The sequence below is a fragment of the Cygnus atratus genome, chromosome 18, assembly GCF_013377495.2.
Source record: "Cygnus atratus isolate AKBS03 ecotype Queensland, Australia chromosome 18, CAtr_DNAZoo_HiC_assembly, whole genome shotgun sequence".
Lineage (NCBI taxonomy): Eukaryota > Metazoa > Chordata > Aves > Anseriformes > Anatidae > Cygnus > Cygnus atratus.
The window spans coordinates 4,002,256-4,028,207 of NC_066379.1; the positions used below are offsets into that span (position 1 = coordinate 4,002,256).

Here is a 25,952-nt window from a genome sequence, read left to right on the forward strand (position 1 = left end):
CGGCTCCGGTGCGGGTGTGTGGGGGGGGAGCTGCTCGGCAGCCGCTTGCTCTCCCCTGGCAGGCGGGGGGGGGCGGCGCCGAGCGCATCGATCAGGGCAGGCCGCAATGGCGACGCAGCGCCGAGCGGGGCCGGGGGGGGAGCGGCGGAGGACGGGGGGCGGCAAGGCCCGGGCCCCCGGCACGGCGACGGCAACGGGACGGGGCTGGGCGCTGAGGGGAGCGGTCCCCGGGGCTGCCCTGCTCGGCTCCGCCGTCCTCGTCGGTGGGCTTCTGGGCTGGAGCCTCCCCGGCGGCTGGCAGGGCGGCGCGGAGGTGCTGGCCCGCGGCAGCGAGGCGGTGCGGGACAGGTTCGTGGAGGTGGCCTGCTCCGGGGACTACGGTGCCGGCAGGAGGTTCGAAGGTACCGGGGGGGGTGGCGGGTACTGGGGCGTCGGTGTGAGGGAGCCCGGGGTGTAGGTGTCAGGTATTGGGATGTAGGTGTGAGATATTGGGGTGTAGGTGTCAGGTATTGGGGTGTAGACATCGGATAGTGGTGTATCAGTGTGAGATATAGGGTGTAAGTGTTAGGTATTGGGGTGTAGGTATTGGGTCTTGGGGTGTAGGTACGAGGTACGAAGTGTACTTGTCAGGTATTGGGGTGTCGGTGGAAGGGACCAGGGTGTCAGTGTGAGGGACCCCCGGGGTGTAGGTGGGAGGGACGAGGTGTAGATGCTGGGTATTGGGGTGTTGCTGTGAGGTACTGGGGTGTAGGTGTGAAGTACGGGGTGCCAATGTTGGATATTGGGGTGTCACTGTGAGGTATTGGGGTGTAGGTGTGAGATATAGGGTATAAGTGTCAGGTATTGGGGTGTAGGTGTGGGATGTTGAAGTGTAGGTGTGAGGTATGGGCTGTAGGTCAGGTATTGGGGTGCCAGTGTGAGGTATGGGGTGTAGGTGTCGGGTATTGGGGTGTTGGTGCAAGGGACGGCAGCGTAGGTGTGAGGGACGAGGTGTTTATGTCACATATTGGGGTCTACCTGAGCGTATCGGGGTCTCCCTGAGGGTATTTGGGTGTTTAAACCTCTTAAACCAAGTTCACTCTGCTTCTGTTGAGCACCCGGTCATTGCATGCATTATTTAAATACCCAAATATTCACGTCTTTTGGGGCAGCTCAAGAGATTCCTTGAGAATCCCGCGTAATTCTCTCCTGAAGCTGCTTTGCTTGGGCTGCGTGAAATCAACTTCTTGCTCATCTGCTTCCAGCGCCTTTCTGTGCTCTGCTGATCCCTGTAATAGACTCGTGGGTGAGTTTGTAAATGTTGTAGAGGGCATGAAGTGGAACTAATTTAGGATATTGTTTGTGCTGCTAGCATGTGGTGATAGCACAAATGCTGTTCTTGTTTTGAGATGTGTGATGCTGCCTGCAAAGCACATCTCCTCCGTCTTTGGGTCTCCCAGCTGAGCCTGTTTTCTCTTGAAATGGTATTTGTCTTCCTTGACATGTGGTTCTTTTGAATGTTGATGTTGGATCTTTTAGAGAAACACAAGGTTTTCATGTGCTCTGATGAAAAGCAGTGATTCTAACTCGCTGCCTGCAGCCGAAGAGCTATGCTGATACCCTTCAGATTTGTAAGTGTATCTGGATGAACACTTTGAAGTGGCACTGCTGGCAGAAGGCAGATCAGCTCTTGCTTTTTGTCAGCCTACTTGTAAGTCTAGCTGTGTGTTGAACTTGAATGGTGAACTATTCCGTGTAGAAAAAAAATCATCTTTTCTGAGATAGCTGGTAGCCAAACCTGTTTCCTTATCTGGTTTGTCACGTGGCTGACAAATTATGTGCTGGCACAAAGCTGGAGGCAGCGTGGAGGCCGCAGCAAGCTGCTTGGAGCAGACAAAGAACAACTTCCAGTTCTGTTTTTCTATGGGTGCCAGTGCTGGTAGGAGGTGTTCAAACCGCAGCCTGGATGCGCTGCCCCAAGGTAACTGCCCCGGCACTTTGCAGGTGGCTGGTCCTGGAGCTGCTGGTCACAAGGTTGATAACAAAACAGAAGATGGTGCATAGCCTGCGGTCAGAAAGACTTTTCCAGTGTACTTTTGATACCATTTTGGAGACTTCATCTCCAGTGTTCTTGAGGCCAAGCAAACGGCTGTCAGGAAGTTGCTAGTAAGAGAGCTTCCTCAGTAGGAGGACTTCTTGGCTCTAAACAGAGGAATACATATATCCTGTTCTAACTTTCTGCAGTTACCATAAGGAGAAATGCCTGCTGGCTTTATTTCCGTAGTCCCAAGGCCAGGGAAATCTGCAGTGTTGCTGCAGATGTGGTACTTATAACTGAACTGAGACTGAAACTGTCCTTGTTCTGCTACCAGGGCTTCGGCTTATCAAAAGAAATGTCCCAAACCAACAAAACCTGATTTCTTCTCTGATTTGATAGAGCAATTTTCTGAGCTGGGGACTTGTGGTCTTGGCAGCCCCTGAGTTCTTTTCAGCAGAAGGAAGGAACTTGAAGGATACCTCTGCCAAGGAGGAGGAATGGATGTGTTCTCTGTTCTTGCAGTGTGATGGGGAGCGGACTGCAAATGCCAGCTTCGGGGTGCACTGTGACCTCTCCTGGCTTTGTCTCAGAACGACTGATACAATTGGCATCAAATCCAGGAACGTGATGGAGACTCAAGGGGCAGGGGGTCATTTTTGAATGCATTTGGGCTTTCGAAGTAGATGTTTGCTTGTTTCTCTTTAGCTTATTATGTGTTTGATTTTATTTTCTAGCAGATGCTTTTACATGTGTTCCCATGCATTATACTCTCAGAAAGAGATCTGTGTTAGTGGTAACAGAAATGTACGAACATCTGTTGTGTTAGCAGGTAATTGAAGCTGTGCTGAACTTTTCTTGTTTTTTTTTTTTTCGTCCTGCCTTTTGCTCAGCATCCGCCAGGCGGTGGTGAAGAGCCGGCTGAGCCTCGCTGCTCCCTGCTCCGCACGGGGGCTGCTGATAACTGAGGAATAAAATGCGGCTTGTGCTTCTCTGCCAAACTGAATTCGGCTGCGGAGCTTCAATCACTTCATTGGAAATAGCTTTCTATCTGTCACTGAATAGATTTTAATTCTGTCTTCACTCTGGCTTGACATCCGCAGCTGCTGGCTCTGTGTCAGAAGGAGGCACGTTGCCATCATCATTCAGCATCTGATGCTTGCAGTAAAGTTTCCACAGCTCAGATGAGCTTTTTGTTTGTGCACCTGTCCCTGCCCCACACTGAACCAGTCTGAGCTGTGAGTTTGCTTCAACAGATACCAGAACTGGTGGCACAGAGCAGTGTTCTTATTTCCGTGGTACGGCTCAGCAGTAAACATGCTTCACAGAAATATAAAATCTGTTATTTGTCAGCAGCCGAGCACTTCACTGATTGTGTTTGCAGAAGATAGGGTGTTCTGTGAACAGTCTCATCTGCGTTCTGAACCCTGCAGCCAAACCTTGGCAGTTTCAGCTGCCTGAGATATGGTTGAGCACTTAAGTCTGCCGTGGCTTCTAGTGGGTCTGATGAACACCTGCACGGTCTCCTGTTCGTGTTGACATGTTGTGTCAAGGTACAAAGCAGCTGTGATTGCTGCCCAGAGAAAGCTTTGAGATGCTTTTCCAAAGACTAGATCAACTGATGTGGAAAGCAGAATGTGTACAGTGGAGGCGCCTGGACTGCCGGTGTTATTATGGGAATGTCATCCAAGCAGCCTTTGCCTCTCCTTGTCCCGCTTGGAGCTGGATTGCATTAGTTGAGCATTGTGATGGGGCTCTTTCCTCTTGAGAATCACCCCGGTCTTGAAAGCGAATGGTGCTTGGGCAAGTACCTCTGCCAAGCAGAGGGCCAAGCAGAGGGCAAAAGCGCTTGGAGCGCTGTATCCCCTTGTTACGCTCTGTGTGCTGAATGGGAATGGGGGCTGCAGGGAGAACTTGGGCTTTTGCGTGGTTTAGGGTGTGCCTCTTCCACCCTGACTGAAAAAAAACCACTCTGGGATCCAAAGCTGAGAAGCTGATTAGATAAACGAGTGATTTTGTGTCTATGAGGCACAGATTTGCAGAAGCTACTGGATGCTTTGTAATTCTACATTGAATTTCTCCGGAGTGCAGCTTTTCAGAGTATGCTCTTAACACTTCAGTGCTCTCATGCGTGGTGGTTTTGTAGATGACAAAGATGACACATTTCTTAGTGCTAATGTTGTTTTCCAACAGGCAGACTTTTCTGGTCTTTCCTTAGCTTACATCCAGTGTTTGTGCCTTGCTGTCAGCATCTGACTGACTTTATGCTGGACTATCTTTTTTGTTTTTCTCCTCAGGTTGGGAAGGCTTCAGTTGTATCTTTCAGAGCACCTCCTGCTTCCACCAGTGTCTTTGTCACTTTTCTCAGAGCGTGTAGACGTGTGACAGTTGTCTTCTGTAAAGCTGTGGTTTTGCTAAATATTGGCTCTCTAGTACCAGCCTTTCTAAATGGTTAAGTCCCATGTTGTTGCTTGCAGCTGGAAACAGAGCACACATCTCTTCTGAAACCACAAGTCTTTGCTAGTGCCCTTTCTGGAGGGTGTCAGTCAAAGAAAACTCTATTTAGATGGGCTTGCCTTGGATTATTGAAAACTTCCTTTGAGTGTACTTTTTCCCGTTTCTGTCCTTGAACATGTGCTTTCCCTTATCTCTAAGACATTTTTCTTTGCCTTTCAAGCACTAAAAAGTCCTTTTTGATGACAGAAGGAGGGTCGTTCCCATCCTTTGTCTCTGTACACTGAGGCAACTTCATTGTTTTTCTGTATTCAGCTTTCTTCTGAACTTCTCCTTTCTCATTTTTGTATCAGTCAGTTACCTCAATCCTGTTTTTTAACAGGACAATTGGGGAAAAAAAAAGTGAACGTGTGTTTCTAAACTTGTGCTTCACAAATTTGTTGACATCTTTATAGCCAGAATGTTAGGTAAATTGTGGAATATGTCTGTTAAGTGGTTTGTGATTAACCGTAATTATTCTGCAAATCTTTAGTGAGTGGATGGTATGGTTGCTACCTAAATGTGTTGTAAATGTTTTCAGTTCTGGGAACCCAAACTGGTTCCTTTTGGGCTGTTTCTGAAGGCGTATTGGTAAGTTTAAAATTGGGTGATGGAAGCTGTTACTGCCCCAGCCGTTTGTCCCACTCTGTCTGAATATTTGCTAGCACGGGGGCAGAGATGTCTCATCCTTCTCAATAAGCTCCTGAGCTGCTTTTCAGCCTGGCATTCAGAAGTGAATTACTGATTTTAATCTGCCACTGCTGTTATGGCACAGCAATATAAGATGCGTACGTTTTTGTTTTTGGGCAGCCAAGAAATAGCTTGCAGTGTTTGCTGCCTACTACTTGTTACCATTCAGAACGGCTATGTCCTGTGCTCCAAAGGAATATTGCATTTCCACTGTTGGCATTTTTACTGCAAGGTCTGCAGTGTTTAATTGGAAAACGTTCAGTTTTTGGAATTACGAGATTGGAAAACAATAGAATTTCCCCAAAAAACTTTGTCTAGCCTTTCTGGTCGCAGAGGGGATGCGATGTGCCTGAAACAGGCATAGAGGCTTCCCCTTCCAAACGTAAAACTTAGAGCAACTTCTCCCCCTGTAAAGCCCCGGTGGGTTTTTGTCTGTTTGAACTTTGTGCCTTTGGGGCTGGTAATGCATTGCAAAGTGCTTTCAGCTAACGTGTAATGCACCACCCGGTTGCTGACGGAATTTTTGCATTTTTCGTGGTGAAGCTTTTTTCTGTCTCTCTTTTTAAAATTTCAAAACTACTGTTTCTGAAGAACAGCATGCTTTGATTCTGCTTTTTTGTCCTTTTGCTCACAGGGTCAAGAGAAGAGAAGTGACGTGGGGAGCAGTAGTTCTGGTTCAGCCTCTTTACAGTGCTGGGTTCTGTGCTGCCGTTGCGGTATGGATGGTTGGCAGCATAATCTCCAGCGTTATTTTATACTGTACATTTGCTAGGTTGTCTTCAAATAATTTAGTACGTGCTCCCTGGAATTTGATTCTTGATTGAGCTGACCTCAGGGAATTGTTGCCGGTAGTCAGAAAACGCAATGACTTGTCTGGGTTGTAATCCCCCTGGTTTCCTGACCTTCACCTGCTGCTGCATTTTTACTCCGGTGGCTTAGGAGGAAAAATCTCTTTTTGGAGCATTCAGGGACCCAGTGTTGGCTGCCTGCCCTCACGGTGACAGACCCTGGAGGGCGATCTGGGTTCGGGACTAACTGGGGTCTGGAAATGACGGATGGGGAGCCGGAGCAGAGAGGGCTGTATGTGTGCACCCAGGTGCACTTGGTGAAGGGAGGGACGTGTTTCGGGTGCCTCAGGGTTCAAACACTGCCTGCTGTGGGTGCTTCCAGTTTAAACACAAGTCAACCAAGTGATTTTTCTTTTCCCGAGCAAGGAAAAATGTGCACAGTTCGGTATGTTGTTGTCAGCACTCAGCCTTTTCTCCCACATGTCATCATCTCATTGCTTCTCTCTCCTCCTGAAGCTCTGGTGTGACTGGAGGGATTTGCGGTGTGCTTGAGGCAGCCAGAACATGTCCGATAAGGCAGGGTGTGCATTCCTGTAAAGCTCTTGTGCTGCGGCAAGATTTCGTTCCATCACTCCGTGGTCATTGTTATCATTAGCTGCTTTCGATCAGAGCAGACTGATGCTTTTGACTTGTACAGGTGATTTTTTCCCTCTCCCAGTAGTGCTTTGCCTCTCTCCTTTGTTTTGATGATCAAATAATCTTTGAAGAGGAGTTCAGTTCAGCAGCAGTAAAGTGTGTTGGCAGATGTCAGCAAATGCATTCCTTCAAACTTTTCTGCAACTGTACATCTATAAATGGATCTTCCCCAGAAGAGTGCCAAATGCAGCATCCCAAGGTCTGTAGTGGCTCAGAATTGATCTTACCAATCGTTCTTGCCTGAAGGCTGGTGGACCAGACTTCTAGTTTTATAAGAAGGTACACAGAATCATAGAAGATCCTGAGTTGGAGGGACCCACAAGGATCATCGAGTCCAACTCCTGGCTCCACACAGGTCTACCCAAAAATTCAGATCATATGACTGGGAGCATAGTTATGTAGTGTATTCATCGTGTATTCTTCACCCATAATTCTTGCTGTTAGCCTTTTTCCATGAGCTTTTAATATCAAAGGTTAGATTTCTCAGCAAGGGATTTTAAGTGATTTTATTGGAAAGATGATAATTTTCTTTCTTCCCTTTGTGTTGCAGGGTGCACTCCCAGGAAATGTGGAAGAGGTGTAACCGATGCAGTAATAACAAGGGAGGAAGCTGGAAGAATCCGCAGGTAATTTTTCTTTTAGTTTTTGAATTGTAATGTGCAGAAGAAGCAGGGCTGTGCTGACAGTGTGCCAGTATTTCAGGTGTACCACAAAGCTCGTTAGCTCAAGGAGATGGTTTTAACTGGTTAAAGCATTAAACTTGTATTTTAAAGCCATTTTCCTCTTCTGCTGTAGTGAAGGCTGTTTGCTCTCACACGGAGTCTGCCTAGCTCTGTTGGGCATATGGGTTGTAGAGATAAAAAGAAATCGTGTTCTGTGAATCTAACATTATTTGAACAATTTTTACTTAGCCTTCTGTTCCAATTGGCCTTTAAAAATGGAATGAAACAACATGAACCTCTGTTCAGCTGCGTCACTTTATGAGTAATGAGCTGGTGCTGACCCTCTATGAGCACAAAGTGGTGAATTTTAATCAAAGAGTAGGGGACACTGTCAAATTCTTCATGTAGAAGAGTTATCAGCCTCCTTGAGTGTGATTTGCACTTGGTGATTATGTAAGTGGAATATCACCGTAACACTCTCAGTGCTTCATCTGATGTGCAGCTGGCATAGAGCTGTTCTCTAGGCTGGCCCTTTGACTTCAAATTCTGGCTGGAGTCTTGTTTTTGATAAAGTATTTTTACATTATGTAGGTTTATTTGTACTGCCCTGAAGGATGAAGTTCTGTGGTGTTTTTGTTTGTTTTGTTTATGTTCAGTGTTGCCCAGAATGTAGTTGAAAGTCAGTGGTTTTGGGTGTGTTGTGGGTGTTTATGGAAGGGGCTACAAGTTCAGATATGTTCCACAATGCAGATGCTCTATTTTCATGTCAGGCTGCGTGATTCAGAATTTCAGATAAATGGTGGCTTTTATTTTCAACTCAGTTGGGTTATATATCTGAAGCATTAAATAACCCTTACTGGGAAGTTGTATGCTGTAAATAATGATATTAAAGGACAAAGTAATCAGATTCCAGTTCTCATCTGAGGTTATTGTTTTGCCCGCAGAATAGCAGAGAGAGGACTGTCCTTGGGAGGATCTGATGGAGGGGTGAGCAGTGTCCTGTTACTTTTTACATTCTCTTACTTCCAAGGTGAGCTTTGAGATTATAAATGCGTTTTGGGGGCTAGAGGAGAGCGGAGATAATACAGAATTTTTCCTTCCGCTTAGATATGGGAAAAATGTCTGGAAAATAGTTTTTTTGTCCTATTAATGCTTTTGCTAATACGATAATTCATGACTTCTGCAGTACTGTTGACACATTTCCTATTATTCATTAATATTTCTCTCTCTTCTCTTGAACTGATTTTGTTGGGTGCATCTGGAACCAGTTGCTATAGCTGAACTGCACAAGTTTGATTTCTGTTGAGAAACCGAATCACAGCGATTCACAGCTATCATGTAAAGATTGGTTTCATGTAGTGACAAAAAGCCTCATGTAACATCTTAAGCAGAGTTTTGAATTACATTCTTTAAAACTGAAAACAACAATTTCTCTATCTCATGTGTTTCTCTTAATTTCTTCTCCCCTTTTGTTCTCAGGTTGTTTTTGTGTATGAACAGAAACTGTTTTGTATTTGTAAACATAAACGCTTATTAAGGCCTCTGCTGAATTAGGGCATTTAGTACAAGAAAAGGATAAAGATTTTTATGGGGTGGAAAAAAAGAGACTTTAATGTCCTTGTGACTGCTTAAAAAGATCTGGAAAAAAAAAACACAACTAAGCAACTTAGGTGGTGTTGCCCATCTGAAACAATATCTTTACAATATTTAACGTTCCCTATTCAATTCAGACAGTGTCTCTTGGATATTTTTTCAGTTCTGTGGTTGCATAATTTGCCATTCTGCCTAGGTTACTCAGCCCATTGGGATCTCCTCCTTAGTTCCTGTCATTAGTGCTGTCAAGGCTGTTTCCTGTCTTGTTCTTTTGGGACCTGCATGTGATTGTCATTAGACTTCCACAAAGAGGTATTAAGAAGGGCAGTGTGAGACACAGAGACAGGTTCGTGGATTTGGATTACAGAGGGCTGGGGCCAGCAAACTGGGGAAATGTCCAGAGACCTTCTGGAAGAGACTTGAAGGGAAGTGAGCGGCTGCCCAATGCTCAGAGCTGGGCATAGGGTCCTGAGCTGGGTTACTTGGACAATAAGCTGGAATCTCAGACAAATATACAGCTGTCATCTACATCACTCTGGAAGCATCATTTTGTAGTTTTTTTAAAGGAGAGGGAAACCAGGGGAAAAAGATTCTTGTAGTAACCTGCTGTTGGTCGCAGAGAGATCTGGGCTGTGATCCAAATCTTCTCATGTTTCTTGTAATGTGGGAATGTGAGAAAGTTACTGCATGCTGTTACTCCTTAGGGAAAGGTGCAAGAAGAGTTGTGTAGTATTGCATTGAAGCCTTATCCAAAATTGTGGATAAACATCTCAAAGACGCTGAAAATGGGAGCTGAACAGTATTTCTAGGGGATCACGTTCAGGACAACCTTTTAAATATAGACTCTTTATCTAATTTCTCATATTTACTTATTTTTCTTTCATCCCCAGTTCTGTATTTTTCATATTCAGTTTGTGTTCTTGTATTCCCCATGTCATGGAATAAATCTGCTTCTGGTAGTGCAGTCCTGGTTCCCAGATCTCATTAAATAATGATTGATGTGTGCTGATGATGTGTAGATGAAACTTTTTTCTTTGTTTAAGCCTTTTATTCTATTTTCAAATCTCTCGTCTACATAGCATACAAAATGTTTCAAGTCTTAACTTCATCCAGCGACTTTACCCCTTTGCCTCCTAAGCTTCAGTTCTGTTGGATTAGATTTAGCTTGTTGCTTTAAGGTTCTTAGACTTTGGAGTGTTTGAATAATTCTGTCCAATTATGTCTGTTGTTCTAAGACTAACTTTTTTTCTTAGAACTTCCTTAAATAATTTCTCACATCTGCTCCTTATTTCTTCTTAATTCTTTCTTTAGCCAACTTGATCTCTCCACTATTCCAAGTGGAACGTCTTCAGATTTCTACTGGGGTACAGACTGTGTTTTTATTCTCCCAGATTCCTCCTAACACCTTTTTCTCCCTTTGTTTGCTACTCTTTCGGCTTCCTCGGAGGACTGAAGTGTAGTGCAAAACCTGGTTTCCCTCGTCGTCCTTTTGTGTTGAGGAAGTCCTGGCCAACGTCTGAATTACTGAAGTCTCCCAGGAGTCACGTCCCAGTTGTCATGCCGAGCTTTCTTTCCTATCCTGTCTTCCTTTAAAATTGCTCCTAGACTAGTGTGTGACAGACACACACATGCACACTCGTGTGCTCATGCACATGCTGAGGCTAGAAGACACGCTTGTAATCTTCTAGTTTAACTTCCGACAAAATATAACAGGGGCACCTTCCAGTGCTGTACCTCTCCCCCATGTAGGTCTCTGTCTCTGTAGCTATAAAATAGCTTTTCCACTGTGTTCTCTCTTTCACAGAAAGTCATTTGCACTCATTCTCTTGCTGTTTCTCAACTTACTTTTTTCCCCTCTTTATAAAGATAATGACCTTTCCTTTTTTTCCCGACCTAGTATTTTCTTGCATGCACTCCCTGCTTGCGTTACCAGCTTAGTCATGACTCATTCATTCACATCTTTGTGAGTGCTGCCATCATAACGCCTCTCCAGTGTAAATAAACTTGACTCATTTACTATCAAAGCTATTGGCATTTAGACCAAACCTGATGGAGGGGAAAAGAAAAAACAAAGCACCTTGGCGCAGCCAGTCAGCTGCAGCCCTCTGCTTCCTGTGTTGCTGCAAAATTGGCAGGGGTAGCTACCTGAAATTCCTTTTTGCAGGGAAAATCACATTTCTTAATGACTGAAGGAAGCGAACAACATATGTAACTGTGATGTCAGACAAGGGTGTCTGATGTGGGCCCACGCACAGAACGGTGTTTCTGCAGGTAATATCACTCCTTGTTCTGCTTTCAACCCTCCTAGCCAAACTAAAGTCCTCAAAATGCTGTCCTTTCTGAATTTTCCAGGGAGAAGGTAATGCCTCTGCATGGTATTTATCCTTCCACACACCTCTGCTGAGACCCCAGAGTCTCCTTCCTTTTTGCCTCGCCTCCTGCTAGGGGTAGCTGCCAGTTCGTGCGTGGCAGTGCATCTTTCACTTCCCTTTGTTTCTCTTATTGTCATGGTGGGATTGTCTGGACCTCGCTCTAGGAAGCTGGGGAGGGACCGGTTGTGTCTACTCTTTACGTAGTGTAAGACATCACAGCCAAATATTGCTTTAGTTTCCCGGTAATAAGCCGTGCCTCCAGCACTTTGTATGATGATTGATTGCATTTGTCTCATAATTAATCAGCCTCTCTCTTAAGAGGCATTACTTGAAGGATGTAACTCTTGTCCCTCTACTCCGATTCCAATAGAGCAGGATATTTAAAGGTGTTACTGTTTTTGAGAGCCTGTGCAGGGCTGCACACAGGAACCACAGGTTTGCTGCTACCCAGAAAGGGTGGCCACGGAGAGCCTTTGTTGCTTTTCCCTCTTCTCAGCTCGTATGCGTGAGTGTTCCCGCAGGAGGAGTGGGGAAGGGTTTGAGCTCTATAGGCGTCTTTGCAGGCAAGTGGAAGCAAGTTCTGAAAAATTCTCTTTTGGGCACTTTTTTTGCTGTTTTCTTCCAGAGTCTCACCTAAAGCTTTTAAGGGGTGAAGGTAGAAGTGGAATCACTGTAGCAGTGCACGTGTAGTTGGCAATCTGTTTCAGTGAGGATCAAAGAAAGGGCCTGTCATGCTCCGCAAGAAAGGGAAATTCATCCTTTTTGCTATATGCTGAGAAACGGTGGCTATTTCCATGTCACTGTTGGATCTCTTTTGCAGTGAGAGGGTGGAGAATATGAGACTAACGATACTTAAGGTCCAAAGGAACATATGTTGTAGTGTTTTTTTTTTTAAAGGAAGTTCATTTTCCTTTCTGTAGGAGTTCTGTAACCATCTCTCAGAAATAGGTGTGTGAATATGTGTGTTTGTTCCTGCCATCTTTAGATAAACTTTATAGAGCTTTCAACTGGGGAGCACTGACCTGAACTACTGATGGCTGATGAACCCTGATCAGGCAGCTGAACTTGAAGTAACAGTGTTGACAGAAGCCTCCACCAAGGTATTCTTCTGAGTGTAGAAAATGGTGCTGAAAATATTTAATGTTCTGAAATGGCAGAGGCTAAAATAAATGCATTTCAGTTTCTTTCTAAGGTAGCTGTTAAACAAATAGCCCTGTGCTCACATGTAATCAACTCCCCGTCTACATTTAGCATTTGGATGTTTTCCCCTGTCTGAAACGACCCTGAGGAATATTCGATCTTCTCGAGACTTCATTTTCAGTCTTCCTCATCTGGCTTTGTACTGTAGCTATTACCTTTTCAGCTGTGAATATCTCCACTTCTTGGGGGAGTCTTGTATTGATCCACTTGGCCATTTTGGATTCTACCACATCACTGTGATCATCTGCAGCTTGAGGAACTGAGAACGAACAAGTTTTACTTCTGAAGCTCTAGTAAAGCTTATTACAAGAGCTGCTCTTGGATGAGTGTAAGATGACTTGTTTTTGTAACAGTCTTCTGCAGCCTTTGGAGAACTTCAGTGAGAATGGGAGGTCCAAAAAGCTCATGCTGTGTCCATTTAAATAGCTTGTTACTTTACATATTTTTAAAGGTTCAGGGATATGTGAAGTGATTTGGGTACATACATTAAAAGAAGGCTGTCAATATCTCTTTTAAATGGAGACTTTTGTGGAGTTCCGCTATTTCAGTTTTGAAGCTCAAAGCAATTGAGCATACAGCAGTTTTCTTTTGCTCAGATTGTCGTGGTTGTCTTCCCCAAACACGATCCAGACGAGGAGAGAGAAAAGTGCTTTGAGGGCAGGGGTGAATGCACTGCAAGTCTGACATGTAAGTGCACTGATGATTTGGGCTGCTTGTTCACCAGCCTGTCTGCTTTTGGGTCAAAATACAAAGTGGCTTCAAATCAAACTGAGTACTGTCCCAGCCATGCCCAGAAATCCTTCTTACTGGTAAGATGGAGGTTACCATTCTTTCCAGGCAGCTCATCTAGTCATACTATTATTGTTTTGATTTTGTTAGAATAATGTGAATGGTATGTGGTGCATCAAGAGCTGCCAGATCCGAAGATGGGAGTGCTTTTTCCAGGATATTGTACATCAAAGAGGTCATTCTAATTTTGGTGCCAGTCAGGTTAATTAACTGTTGCTATTTGATATTTTCAGTGCAGAAAATAAGGCTGCTATTAAGAAGGTATATTTTTTAAATACCGTTTAACCGATGGGAAATAAGGAAATAAATATGTCCCTTGCTGTCCATAAAATACATATAAACGTGTACTTCATTCAATTCAGGGAAATATTTTAGGGTCTTGAGAGGTAGCTCTCTACCATAGCAAATCTGAATACTCATCTTTTAGCTTGGTCTGGAGCTCAACAGAAGCGTTTGGCTTGAATCAAATGGAGAAATTGATTGATTTTTTTCATATATAAAAACCTTTCACTCCCTGGTTTTATTTTACAGCAGTTTAGACACTGGAAAAAAAAATTGGCTCTGCAAGCTTTAGAACTGTAGTTGTTCTTTTAAGCAGACATTTGTGTCTGTATTAAATATGAGAAGTATACAGGAACTCATGGTGAAGAAGTTTTAATAACAAACGTTGGGCAAGTTAAATATTAGTGCTGTTATTTGAGCACTTCACAAATATTGGAAAATTAGTCATCTTTGTGTGGAAGGGAAATGTCTTCAAGAAGGGATCCAGGAACAAGGTGTCTTACCCTTAGTCCATGGAAGACTGGCAATTCTGTATGTTGGATTTGAATGTCGGCAATAGTAGTCCTGTGTGTTAGCCATATGGTACCTTAATCTTTTGTTAATTTGTAGAACAAACCGAGGGAGGCTTGCAGTTGTAAAGCAAGCATTAATATTTTGGACCTGAAAGCTAGAAACCAATAGTTTTGCTTGGGAGTGTATGGAAAATGAGAGCCAACTTGGGATATTTCTTGAAGGTCAATGATAAATAATGATAAAACCTTCTCACGCTTCTTCGTCTTTTTAAACTTTTGTTTCCTTTCCCAGGCATCAATTTTGGACTTGCATTCTGGAGCTCTTTCACTGGGGAAGCATTTTGTTAATCTGTACAGGTAAAGTCAGGCTGTGACTTGCTGCCATTGTTACCCTACAACTTCAGTACTCTGTGACTTTTCAGATTTCTCAAGCCTTGTGGACTGGGGTTAGGAATGACCAGCTGTAGAATTGGTTAAGTTCATCACAGTTTCCATGGCTAGTTGAAAAGCTTTTGTGGCATGAAAACTGGAAATACCTTATGTTGAACTGAGCTCTTTGAAAGCTACTATTACCTTTATTTTTAGAGTTCTTCTTGCACCAGCAAGTAATATGTTTGGTGATTCTTCTGGGTGGATATTCCCTCCCTACCTTTACAGTTACAGTCTATAGATTGTCAGCAGTGGAAGAAATCAAGTAATCTATACTTGTTTTTAAAAATCTGAATCCATGTGCTTATTTCATGAAGTGTGAGGGGACATTTTTCATGTTTGGGGAATTCTGTTATCAGTTGCTGTATATTGATCCCTTAATCTTTTAATATTTGACCTTTGAGCAATGCTTTGGGAATTTCACAAACATTTGTAGGATTTTTGAGTTGTGTTTTAATATGTGGGTTGTGGGTAAAGCACAGATGGGGAGAGAATACAGCTTGGTATGACTCGGGCAGTGTGATTCAGCAATGCCCATTTTAGTATGTTGATTCATTTTTCAGGTACTTTGGGGACAAAATTCAAGACATCTTCACAGAAGAGGATTTTGCATTATATCGGTAAAAAATTTGAATAACTGTAGGATGAACTACAAAATACAACTTGTCTTTTGTAGAGTGTAAGCTGAGAGGGGCTTGTCCTATGTGATGGATTCAGAGTTGCAATTGAACTTGTAGCTCTAAGTAGTAATCTCTGAGAATGACGATGTCTTAAGTTTAAAGCAGCTGGTGTTATTTAGCTCCATCACCAATGTCAGACTAATATTGATGGTGTAAATGGAATCCGATGACGGCCTCACCCCATGTTTCACTTGCAGCCTAAGGGGTTGATGGTTGATGCCCAGTTTCAGCAGTTGCCAGCCCTGCAGACCTGCAAGCGAAGAGAGCTGCTTATCTGAGTTCTTCGGTTATTTGCTGGAACACGTCAGCTGAGATGCAAAATACTTTAACTGGTATTTCACATCTGTTATCCAAGAGATGTTGCATTAGATGATAAAGACAGTCCTATGCTATTATCACATCAGGAACTTGTTTTTTTGGGGGCAAAGTGTAGCAAAACATTAAAAATGCTAAAGCAGGAAGTGGAAGGACTTCAAATTACTAATGTTCTGGCTTGAAAAGCGGAGCATACTTTCCCCCTAAGAAGCCAGAATATGAAGTAGCGCTATAATGTAATAGCTTTGGCATCTGATACTTTTAGCTTTCCTGTAGACCTGCTCATATACTTAACGAAGACAACAAACAGAACGAGTTCCATGTGTCTGAAGGTGTGTCGCCAAAGTTTAGGAACAAGCATTCTTTGTTGACTAGACACAATAAATCTTTAGTTAAGCATTTCAGTTGCTTTCTCATAATTTAAAACGTACCTGGCTTGAACATCTTAAAGTCTAAAGTTAAAGTTTTTTTTGCCCTTTTTGTCCTTTTTTCTTGCCTTTGTGAAGGAATCTGACCTCCCTCTAGTGGTGGAAGTAGTATGAAGTATCCAAATATGTTAATGGATAGGTATATTCCATACACCCAGCATATCTTATTCATTTTATTAGTTATAGTAATTTTGTCTTAAGTAGTAACCAATTAGAGTTTATTTTTATTACTTAGCCTAAACATTTTTAAATACCGTTATGTTTATAGATGACCATTGTTCAAATGTGTTTACTTCTGTCCCACAACTCATCACGAAAATGTGACACTGACTATTACTGAACTACAAATGCATAAAGAAAAATAGTCTCTGCCTCACCAAGATAGTGGGGAGTAATGTGAAAATAATAGTCTTTGTGCTGCCTGCTGTTCTACAGAAGATCGAAGAATCTGCAGAAATAATACAAGTGTATGGGGAGGTGGTGTCTTACTGCAGAATATTTATGTATTTTACATGAACAGAAATTCATACGAGTTATGGAAACATCGAACATTTCTGACCCTTATATTGTGAGGTGAGAGTACTGCTAGGGAACATCAGTATTCCATTGGTTTTGCATGCCAATGTAGGGGATGTTTCAGACTGCTGGATATGAATCCCATACAACGTATATTAAATGCTTTTGTTCATATTAATGGCAGTGCTTAACACAGACTGTAGTGCCTTATGTCTTTCATGAATGATTTTATGCTATTCTTGGGAGCATTTATCTTCATTACTTTTATTTACCTACCAAGGTCTGTTTAAAAATACACTCTTGAGAGATATAACTAGATGTAATTCATGTCTGAGTATTACTGATTGCAACAATAACAAATCCGAGTAGGCATTCTTAGCCAGGAGGCTGGTTTCTAAACTGTCTGTGTCAGAATTATGTTGCTTCAGAATCAATTATGCTTTCTGGGCTGATGCTTTATCCTCCACCTGACAAGCATATTACAGCAATTCCTCTTGTTTCACATAATACATGCGTCTTTATCCAGAAGAGAGACCTTTAAATCTGCGTGCTTGTTTTAAAGGTTGTGACTTCAGCAGAAAATGCCATCATCAAAGATTTATTCCAAAAGCTTTATAACTTATTAAGGCACAGACATGGAATGAGCAGAAGGGGAACTAATAGTTCGCTTTCTCCCTTTATTCATTTTGCACGTCTGACTTCTGCTGGAACTTTCTGGATATAGAAGAGCATCACGTTGCCTGCTTCTGCTGCCTTTGGTGCTTTTCACTGGGAACAGAGCAGAGACATGGACAGTGGGCTAGAGAAGTTGGGTGGTTTCACGGAGCTTTGTGAGTGTTCCTGTCTCCGTGCTTGAAATCTTCCTTTCCACAATGACTCTTAACAGTGCATTCTTTTTGCTGGTCTGACAGAGCTTGTATCTTGCAGAAATTTTCATGTGACACTTCTAGTTCTTTTTCTCAGTCCTTGCTTATGTAGCTGCTGGTATGTTAATCTGGAAACTCCGCAGTATAGTGAACATCCTTTCTCCTAGGTTCTGTGTGTCCTACACTTCTAAGTGCTTTATTGGCTATTCTTCTTTTTTGTTCTTCCAGATTGCTCTGATTACAAAATAGATTTTGTACACCACTTTTATACAAGGTGATCGTATGCTGTTCTTAGTGAGTGTTGTTCTGCTTTTCCCCAAGCCTGGCTGTGCATTTTGATATTCTCCAGTGACTCTGTGAAAATGTACGATTGCTGCTGACAAGTTTTGGGAGGAGTTAATTTTTCTTTACTTAATTGTTGACTGGATTTGGTAATCATATACTTATCACCATAGCAGAGCTCTGTTTAGTACATCCGATCAGAACCAGGTTAGACCCTCAGCAGTTTGAATGGAAACAGTGTTTATGAAAATGAATGTTTACATTCTTATCGCACTGGGCTCATTCATTGCTTCCTTGATAGTGCTTTCTGAACCGAAATTTGCCTTAGCCTGTTTTGCCAAGGCTGAAGAGAAGAGTTATAGGCTAAGAAGAGTGACTTTATTAGCACTTTTGAAAACAACTATATGCAGTATTTGGCATAAACTGGGCACAGAATGAGTTGAAATACATAGATGCATATGTTTGGATACATTCTCTGTAGTAGTTTAGGGAAAATTTTGATCTCTAAACAAAGACGTGTCTTTGCTTATACAGCAAAGTAAACATTTGATTCCCATTTCATTCCATGAAGAAAGACACGAGATGCCTTATGGAGTATGATGCAGAGTTCGTGTTTGCACTGATAAGTCTGTCAACCTGCTAATGACTCCTGTGGTGGGGTAAATGTGACTGTGTGAAATGAAGGGCAGGCAAAGCTGTCACAAAGCACCCTGCAAAGCTTATGTTCCATGGCACAGTTAGCTTTGCCTTTGGCATTTAACTTGTAAAAGGATGTTTTTTTTTTTTTTTTACTTTTTTTACTTTAACTAGAAGCTCAGATCTCCGTGTCATTAATTGCAATAGTGTGATGCAATGTTTCCCAGTCAGATCACTGTTCTGCACCTTAATCCCCCACCCCCATTAAGTATTAAGTTCGTTATGTTACTTTTTAAAATTTGTTTTGAATTGCAGCTGCTTACATTTGACGAAGTGAGAACTCCTGCTGGCAATTCACAGGCAATGAGGAACAGTCTTCCTTTGCATCTTTTAATTTTTCTTTTTTAGCTTATAGGATCTACATCCTTTTTTTTTTTTTTTTGTCTCATCCCACACTATTAGAAAGTGAGTATTAAACACCCTACATGCAGAAATAACATCCGTGAGCTGGCTCAACTAGGAATTTCCTGGTGTTTCGCTGTATTTTGAGCAGTATGGTACGTACTCAGCAGGAAAAAGCATTTAGACACTCAAAGGTATTGCTGTTTGGAACTCATTTCCAGTAAATTTTTGCAATATGGTTTATTCGTTCAAGTATCAGTGGAAATCTGCAGTTTATTCAATACTTGAAGCCAGTAGCACACAGGGCAATAAGAGGCCAGCAGTGTGCATCCACACTCAGAGGCTAGCTACGTGGTTATTGCTAGGTCAGCAGAAGGCAGGTGCTTCCACGAGACCAGGATAAAAGCTAAATCTATGCTGTTAAACCTGTCACCTCAACTACTTCATTACTTTTCTCCCCATTTCCCTTGCCTGCTTAATTTATCAACAGGAAACAAGTTTCTTTAGAAGGATGTGCTAACTTTCTCTTTGCGGCATGCTTCGACTTTGAGCTTGTTTTCCTCTTCTTCTGATAACCCACTGGCTGGTCCAAACCAGCTAGGCTTTTGGTGGTTGTTTTTGTGTGTCAGGAGACAAAAATGTTGTGTTGAGGAGAGCTTTGTTTCCTGCTTGGTTTGCAAAACATCCAGTCTTGACTGAAGCTGTTGCACGTCTCAAAGAGGAGTGCGGCTTTAGCGCGGAGCCTTATAAACACCAGGCAGCAAATCTTAATAGAAAGTGTTTGAAAGTGGGAAAGGAATCAGCCTAAAAGAGGAAGCGGTATTGCTTAATGAGCAGTACAACGGCTGGAGATTTAAAGTTGTGTCAGGACTGTGGCACAGCTACTTGCAGATATATTCCAGCTGGCTGATGCTCCTGGCCACCCGGTGTCAGAACCGGAGAACAGACTTCTTCAGTATTTGCGGGTTAGGCTATTAATTCTTCCGTTGGGCTGTTCAAAGTGCCTGATTCCTCCAAAATCATGGTGAAGTGAAATGAGTAGCTATGTCTGATGCTTTTTGGGAAGCATAAGGCAGCCTCTGTTGAAGTCCGACCTTCTTGGAAAGAAGACAGAAAGATCAGATACCCACAGGCATGAGAGGAAGGACCGGGGACCACAGATCCTTTCCTGATGTCAGTTTTACAAAACTCTGCCATTTTGTAGCTCTCAACTTGAAACCTCAATTTTTGCATCTGTGTAAATACCTGAAAATCTCATCTCTAAATTTAATGGTTTTCATATTTCACAGCTAAAACAGTTTGAATTGACCCCTGAAAACTTAACATTTTGTAACCTGTCTTATTTTAAGACAAGTTAAAAATCCAAACTGTATGTCTGTTATTGATTATTTTTTGGTGGGGACAAGCTGTGAACAGGATGAGTAATTAAGCATTTTTTTTGGTCCTTGTCTTTAAAAGGTGCCTTTCACAGTCCAACACTTAGGTCTGGTTTTTAGTTCTGACACTTCTTGTTAGTCACTGTTTGAATTCCCCAGGGGAATACTTGGGAAATGGTTTCTTGTAAATTGTGCTGAAGTTCAGTACAATCCAGCAGAGAAATGTCTGACACAGAAAGATGCAAAACTAGTAACATAATTCCATCAAAACTTCAGAAGAGTGTTTACTCCAAGTATCTCGTTCTTGTGTGCTTTTGAAGCACTTGGGAAGGAAGAAAAGGAAGACTAATACAACAGCTAAGAATGTGGTAAATTGGGAGAAAACAGTCCATTAAGACTTTATGGAACACAGAGGATTAGATTTTAAAATAAAACATTTTCATTTTATCTCACTGTGTTATTGCATTTTTTGTTGTTGTTGTTTTAATTTCCTCCAAGTTAAATACTAGCTATGTGTGTTTACTGTTGGGATTTGCCAGTGATCTTCCTGATGAGTCGCAAATCCTTTCCCTTTAAAAGCATTGACTGAACTAAAGCTGACGCATTGATGGCCCTAGTCTATAGTCTAGATCTGTATGCAGTTTTCTGTCCTGAAAGACAACATAGGATGCTGCTATATAAGCAGTTCTATGCAGTGAAGCATGTGTGATTATTAATCTTCTGTTTTTATGATCTTAAAAACAACAACAACAAAAAATCCAGCCGAACAAAAACCCATTCTTTTCCCTGTGCTTCCTGAGAGAAACACAGGAATAGCCAAGGTAGAGATACCTTGGTTGAAACTTTAAGAATAATTGGGAAAAACATCTTGGTATTCCTTTTTAATAAAAATCTGGTTATGATATCAATGAATATGTTGGTCTAGAACCCCAAATTCATGGGCCTGAGACTTCATCTGTTAGCTTAAAGCTATCTTAAAAGTAGTTGAAGGTGCTTCCCAAGAGGCAGCCCTTTATGAACATACACATTTCCAGTCATCTGCTTTGGATTAAAAATATGTATGTAAACTAACTTAATCTGTTTATTCACTAGTGAAAAATTAAAGACTGTGATAGAATTCCATTGGAAAACACACTGGTTACACAAAGAAATTTTAAAGTCTAGGCCACAGGAGACAAATAGTTCCCTTTTCTTAAGATTTTGAAAATAATGATGATGATAAAAAGAGGACAAAACAACAAAAAACACTGCAGATTCTTTTTTTCTTTGCTATACTAGATATTAGTCATTTAAGGCAACATAAGGGGGAGACTATGGGTATACATTTCTCTTGATTTACTCTCTGAGGAGGAAGCTTAGCTCTGAGGAAGCAATAACAGTGAATGAAGGAGAATGCAGAAGAATCAGGAGAGGCGCATCACTGTTTAAATGGGGCCTCTACACTGTTTCAACATTAAACGTGCTGTGTTGTGTTCTTTGCAGTGATGTGAGACGGAGAATTCAAGAAAAGATTGCTCAGGTGTTCGGAATCAACTCTTCCGCCATGTACCTGACTAAGCCAACATTCTTCTCTAGAATAAACAGCACTGAAGCCAAGACAACGCACGATGAATACTGGCACCCCCATATCGACAAGGTAAGTGGGAGGCTGGGATGGGTTGCAAATGTTTCCAGTTATTAACAGATCACTTTAAAGTTATTTTGCATTAAACAATTAGTCAGGCACGTTTGAAAACTGGAGCTTGTAAAAATCCTCAGGAGAGGAACCTAATGGAAAGATAAGTGAATTTTAGAAGGATAGGCTAGGACCATTCCTTTTTCTCTTATATTCTGTACCTTAGTTTTGTTCTTTAGGGCTGTTAGAATTAATAAATTTTGTGAATGACTACTCAGAAATTGCTGTTTTGTCAAAAGCTGATTAAGCTGACCTGCACCTATGGAGTCTTCCAGTTCCATCAAAGCTGTGTTTCCAACTGGAGTGTTGCTCTTTCAGCCAGGTGTAGCAGGAACTGTTTCAAAGGTGCTAAATCGGTCATTGTGACTTGATCTGTGTCTTCTGATAGATGCTTGAAATCTGAATTTACATTTCAGTTATGTATAAATGGAGGGTTTTGTTTGTTTTCAGTGCACGTTCTGTGAGTATAGGTTCTTCATAGTTTTTCACACTTTCAAAGAATCAAATTTCACTGCATAAAGCAGGAAACTTCAATAGCTCATGGGTATCTTCTTTGTTTTTTTTTAGTCTCAAAAAGCGTATTTTAGAATTTAAGACTGATTTATTACTGTAATGTGTTTTTTGTCTGCACAAGTAGGTTTGCCAATGTTCTCATACTTTCTTTACTCTTCTCTACATGTGTTTTGCATTGGTAAATGAATAAGCTAGTTGGATAACCTTGCAATTAAGTGTTTCTACCTAAGTCTCTCATGTACACATTATTTTGTCGTTTAGAAGTAAATCTGTTTTCATGACGAGAATTTGTTTCCTTTGTGCAAGCTGCTTCTCTGTTACGGCATCCTGACAGTGCCTGTACGTGATGAACAGTGGGCTAGATGTTTTGCTGGTTTTATCCATCTGTTTGTCCACATTTTGTTTATCTGCTCCCTAAACAGCCTGCCATGTAATTTACCAACTGATTAGCTTTGGCTTTTTCTAACACCCTCCACCCTCCTCCAGTTTCAAAACAACAATAACAAAAAAACACCCACTAAATGTGGTCTCTCAAATCTGCTGTGCGTTGTCTAAACCGTATTAGTTTCTACAGTGAACAGTTGTGTAGTCCGATTTGACAGTAGTGAAGGATTATTGTCACAGTTGTGACAGTTACGAAACATCTTGTTCATGATCATATAGAATTTGATGCCCCCAAAATCACATACCTGTTCTAAAATATGAAAATTTGGCATGCTAGATTTCAAGGTATTTTCTGAGGGAAGTATAGTTTAGATTATACTGCAGGAGTTAAAACTGTAGCCTGTCCTATTTATTATGTATAGGTAGTTTGAACACTTTTTCATTTCTGTAGTAGCTGACTTCCACAGGAAGCTCACTACTGGGAAAGGTAAAGCATTCAGACTGTTGAAGTGTTTTTGTCTGCACCTTAAGCTTATGTTCCGTGTTTGAAATATGTTTTAATGTTATTTTCATTTGTGCTCTTGAAAAGCATCCTTACAGTGAGGATTGCATATGAACATGCCAATGCTGGGCCACTGTCTGCGCTGTCCAGACAGCATTATATGTTAGGCTGGAAGCCTTATGCGGGTCCCACTTGTGTGGATCAGTTCCTTGTATTTTGGAGGGAGGGACGGGGGCACAAGGGAACAGAACTTTCCAGACCACAACTATGGTGAACAGTATTCATGGGTACAGTGGTACAGTCTCTGTACAGTCTCATGTACAGAGACCTAGAGCAGATTTCTTGTAAGTGCTTCTTGAGCTCATGACGTGGTGGTCCAATTCTCACTCTTTGATCTTCACACGGAGCAAGTGCTGGCAGCAGTGTAAAGTGTTGAAGCGAGATGGACCGTTCACCATGGGCTGGGATCATTCTTGTAAAAACTGCCTCAGCTCAGTGGTTCGTCCCTTCTCTGGGATAAGGGACTTCAGCTATTGCCAGATAATGTACATACAGCTGTGGTTTAAATGATAGCAGTTTGCATTGGGTAGTAGAAAACAGTTTGAACCAGGCTAATGGAGCCCTAAATAGGGTCTGACAGGGAGGCATCCTCGGTCCTGTTCACTTCATGTCCATCGTGAAAGTCCTAATTACATCATCTTGTATCATTGCTACTGGATATTGGTCTTCACTTCTGGTACATCGTTCACTTGAAGTAGTATCAGAGGATTAATTTGAATCCTTTCCTTGCTGCACAAACAAGCCTCTAATCTCTCTGTCTGCTCTTAATCCCCTTAAGTACAATTGGAATGGAGCTATCTGTGGATGCAGCGTTCCTTTATGTGTTTACTGATCATGGCTTCCAGAAAAAGTTACAGTATGTGTTGAATATATAGGTCTGCATATAATTTTAACCTACTGTAGACGTACATATATATTATATAATGTACATCTACATTGTACATATATATATGTAACATACATATATAAAATGTCTATCTATATTGTGTATTTAGAAAGAGGTAAAAAATAATTATATAGATATTATATATTATGGTCAGGTTATACAGCATTTAGAATTCAAAGCTCTGCAGGAGACTGAATTCAAACAGGAAGGTCAGTAGGTCAGAAAATATTTCAGGGAAGGCTAAATAGGATAGGCCGGTTATTGCTTCCCAGCGTATCTTCAGTGCAGCCAGTCTGCCTGGTGTTTTAGTTTTTGCAGTTGAGAACACAAACCAAGTTTGGTTCATTTTCACTGCAGTTGAAAACAAGGAAAAAGTGCCCCTATTGATCTGCAGTAAGAATTACTGTACAAAGAAGTGCCGTAGTATTTCTGTGTGGCCCCCGGAACAATCATGAATACTCGATGTTGAAGAAAGATCGATAGAACTCAGGATGTTGAAACTTTTGTCAGTTAGTTGGATGCTTTTGTGTATTCCTGCATAATAATTAAACAGTGAGGACTGCTGCTAGAAGACTTCAGCTTTTTTTCTCCTCTTTACAAAAGAAAGGTAAAATCGAGTCTTTGAAAAATGAATCTGACACATTTTTGTTTCAAAGCCTGATGCTGTTGGTTCAAAGATACAGGCTCCTTGGAGCACTTGAGAACATTCTACATTTTCCCCTGAATTGCTGAGTATATTGCAATTACATTTCTCTATCTGAATATCTTTGGTTTGGAATATTTTAACTGCATAACGGAACAGCACAGTTCTATTATGTGTGTATGAGATTGGATTTTTTTTTCTCCTTAAAATTTATTTGGTTTTTAGTTACATGGAAATGGAAACCCTTAAATCACCCAAATGAATCATTTAATCTTGTTGAATTTATAAGCAAGGTGGATCGAACAGAGTGTTGTCTTAAGATGTGGAATTTCATCTTGGATGGAATTTGTTTGGAGCTGGATCTTTCAAACGTCAAATGCCTGATTTATAATGGAATCGCTGTTGCACATTCAACCCTGACAGCAGAATAGTCTTATAATGTTCTCTAAGAGAGGTAATGCGGGACTGGAGGAGTTCTGCAGTCCCAAGGGAAGGATCCTGTCATTCTTCACAGACTTGTCAGGCTCCGCCACAGAATCGGCTTTGTTTTGTTTACCTTGAATTTCTCCTACTGAAAAATCTATTCCAGGACTTCGGCGCAATTTTTCTTTAGTTTTTAGCTTTCACTTATGCATGCTCAGTTTATACCTATTTCGGTTTGCATGAACCCTGGCTTTTACATTAAGAAGACTTCCCCCCCCCCCCTCCTCTCCCTGTTCCACTTCCTCCTATCCCCATATAGGCAGCATTCATATCCCTTTTCAGCCTTTCTTGCCTGAAGTAGAACAAGCTGAGCCTTAAGCTAACTGTAGGTTTTAATCACCAAAGTGGTGAAGGTGATAGCTTTGCAAAGCTGGTTGCAGGAGGAGGGCTGTAGACTGGCTGTTTTGAGGTGCTGCTGTAGCACGTGCTCATTAATTCACATTTACTGCCTTATATTGCTAATAAGGTTTGGGTAAATATAGGGACAAGGGTATCACCAAAACATTTCTCATTCTTTTGATTTGGACTGTGCAGTTCTGCGTATTGTTGGATTTGGATTTTTTTTTAAGCTTGTATGGTCATAATAACAAAATGAGTAAGAATGAAAATGTCTTCCTATCCCATCTGTTGCTGTGCTCTCTCACAGAATAATGTGTACAACTGTGTTGAGCCAAAATTTAACTGGCACTAATGAATGTAACTTATAATAATAAGGAAAATATTTAGAGAACTTCAATGTTTGGAAGTAACACTTACCTCTAACAGTCACCAGGTCAGACAAAACA

At 41.7% G+C, this 25,952-nt stretch overlaps 1 protein-coding gene across 1 annotated transcript in view; it reads left to right on the forward strand.

Moving 5' to 3' along the window:
• The first annotated feature begins 86 nt into the window (after positions 1-86).
• Positions 87-25,952, forward strand: part of OGFOD3 (2-oxoglutarate and iron dependent oxygenase domain containing 3) — a 44,233-nt gene continuing 18,367 nt past the window's right edge. The window contains exons 1-6 of the mRNA XM_035561896.2: positions 87-401; positions 7,232-7,307; positions 8,288-8,330; positions 14,384-14,448; positions 15,084-15,140; positions 21,504-21,657. Coding sequence (XP_035417789.1) covers positions 107-401; positions 7,232-7,307; positions 8,288-8,330; positions 14,384-14,448; positions 15,084-15,140; positions 21,504-21,657 — 690 coding nt within the window. The 5' untranslated portion in view covers positions 87-106. The remainder of the gene's footprint in view (positions 402-7,231; positions 7,308-8,287; positions 8,331-14,383; positions 14,449-15,083; positions 15,141-21,503; positions 21,658-25,952) is intronic.